Source organism: Ailuropoda melanoleuca, unplaced genomic scaffold, assembly GCF_002007445.2.
Source record: "Ailuropoda melanoleuca isolate Jingjing unplaced genomic scaffold, ASM200744v2 unplaced-scaffold73231, whole genome shotgun sequence".
In the NCBI taxonomy this organism is placed as follows: Eukaryota; Metazoa; Chordata; class Mammalia; order Carnivora; family Ursidae; genus Ailuropoda; species Ailuropoda melanoleuca.
The window spans coordinates 1-1887 of NW_023248539.1; the positions used below are offsets into that span (position 1 = coordinate 1).

Genomic DNA, 1887 nt, shown 5'->3' on the forward strand with positions numbered 1-1887 from the left:
GGCAGGCGCGCAGCCCCTTCGCCCCGCGCGAATCCTGGCGGCGCGCGGCCCGCACGGCCCCGGTGGCGGGCACCTTCGGGCTGCTGAGCGGAGCCCTGCAGGGCTACGAGGTGCTGCACGCCTTGGGCTATGGCGGCCAGCCTGGTCTGGAGGGACCCTGGCCCTGGTGGGCCTTCCAGCTAGGCCTGCGCCTGGGCGAGGTGGGCGTCGCGCTCCCGTTGGCGCTGCTGGGCCTCTACCCCGCGCTCAGCAGCCCCCGCGTGCCTCCACGCTGCTGGGCCAAGCTCTTCCGCTTGTCGCCGGGCCACGCGGCCCCCCTGCTGCCCGGGGGCTGGGTCACCGGGCCCCCAGACAAGGAGTCCCTGGGGGGCGCCATCGCACGTGGCGACGCGGAGCTGCTGCAGCTGTGCGCCCTGGCGGGGCCGGGCCCCGACCTCCTGCTCCAGGGAGGCGGCTGCCGGGGCTTCGAAGGCAAGGCGGCCAACCCGGCTCCTTCTCCGGCCTCCTCCCCCTGCAGCGATTACACTGTGGACTTCCGCCCGCCCTCCCCAATCAACCTGCGGCGCAGCATTGAGGAGGCCCTCTGCAGCGAGGCGCTGCTCACGCCCGGCCTTTTCCAGGGCCCTGCTTTCGGGGAAGCCCTGCCTGGGCTCGGCCTCTTCCGCACGACCTCGTTGGGGGCTGGGCCCAATGGAAGGTCTGAGGAGGCCCCTGGCTCGCCTGTGCCCCAGGAGCTCCTCTCTCCTGGGGCCTGGCCGGCGGGCAGCAGCGCCTCTTCCGGCTCACTGTGCGGACTTTCGCGGGACAGCTCGTCCATGCTGCTATGCTCCAGCCCCGACAGGCCCCCACGCTGTCCGCTGGTCTGCGTCCTCAATCCCCCGCGGCCCTTAGGAAGCAGCCCTAGCCTCCCGGGCTCAGGCTCCTACCAGGCCCTGTCTCCACCCTCCCGCGACTCCCCAGAGCCTCGCCCTGAGCTGCAGGCCGCAGAGGCTTTGCTGCAGGAGCAATTCCTGGACGCCTGTCGACAGATCGACGAGCTGAGTGTGGGCAGCGACACCATAGACCTGTGAAGAGGCGTCCCCTTGGCTGCCCCAGCCTACGCCCCCTCCTGGCGTCTGCTCTGCCCGAGACCTGCACACTGTAACCCTTCCCCAATCCTGCCTGGCTCAGATACCTCTCCCCGCTTCCTTCCCCATCCAGGAGTCCCTGGGTGGGTGGGTCAGCAGCCAGGCTCTGTTGATTGGGATTAGTGCCACCCCCTCTGGAGCCCTGGGCGCAGATGCCCTCAGCTGCAATTCCAGGCTGGCAGGGGTCCCACTTTCTTTGGCATTCACCAGCAATAAAGCCCCAAGGTGCTCCACTCCTGGCCACCACTCCCCACTCTGGTGCTGAGTGAGAGGGCTGTCCTCAGAGGACCTCGAGACTGGCTTCAGTCCCCACACCCACCTGTGCCATGCCCAGGAATCCCATTCTTGCGTGATGAGACTCCCTGTCCAACACGTGATCCTTCCCCATAGAAGGGTCCATGGCCCATCGCGGAGACTCAACAGCAGTTGGGTGGGAGGTGAGCGCTTTCAGAGTTAATTTATCAATAAAATATTTTCAGAGAAAGGTCTGATCTTTTTGGGAAAGTTTAGATGAGTCAACAGTAGCAGTGGCTTCATCAGAACTGGAAGACAAGCAGGGCTTGGGTGGGGTGGCTTCATCTCACAACACAGTGACCTTCACTCCTGATTGCAAGAAGCCTCATGCCACAGCTGGGATGAGTGAGGGCCCTGGCAGTGACCCTGTGAAAACCCTCTTACTCTCTGGGAAGTGCCTTGTCAGAGATGAAACAGGCCCTGAGAAGCGAGGCGGGACCTCTACAGTCATTGGTGGAAACGTTTG

General features: G+C 65.4%; 1 protein-coding gene across 1 annotated transcript; it reads left to right on the forward strand.

The window, feature by feature from the left end:
- Nucleotides 1–5: 5 nt before the first annotated feature.
- On the forward strand, nucleotides 6–1602 carry LOC117800607 (proline-rich transmembrane protein 4-like; the record flags this gene model as incomplete). The annotated part of the gene is made up of 1 exon (XM_034653161.1): nucleotides 6–1602. A coding segment is annotated over one exon (1065 nt), but the record flags the coding sequence as incomplete, so codon positions are not given.
- Nucleotides 1603–1887: the final 285 nt, after the last annotated feature.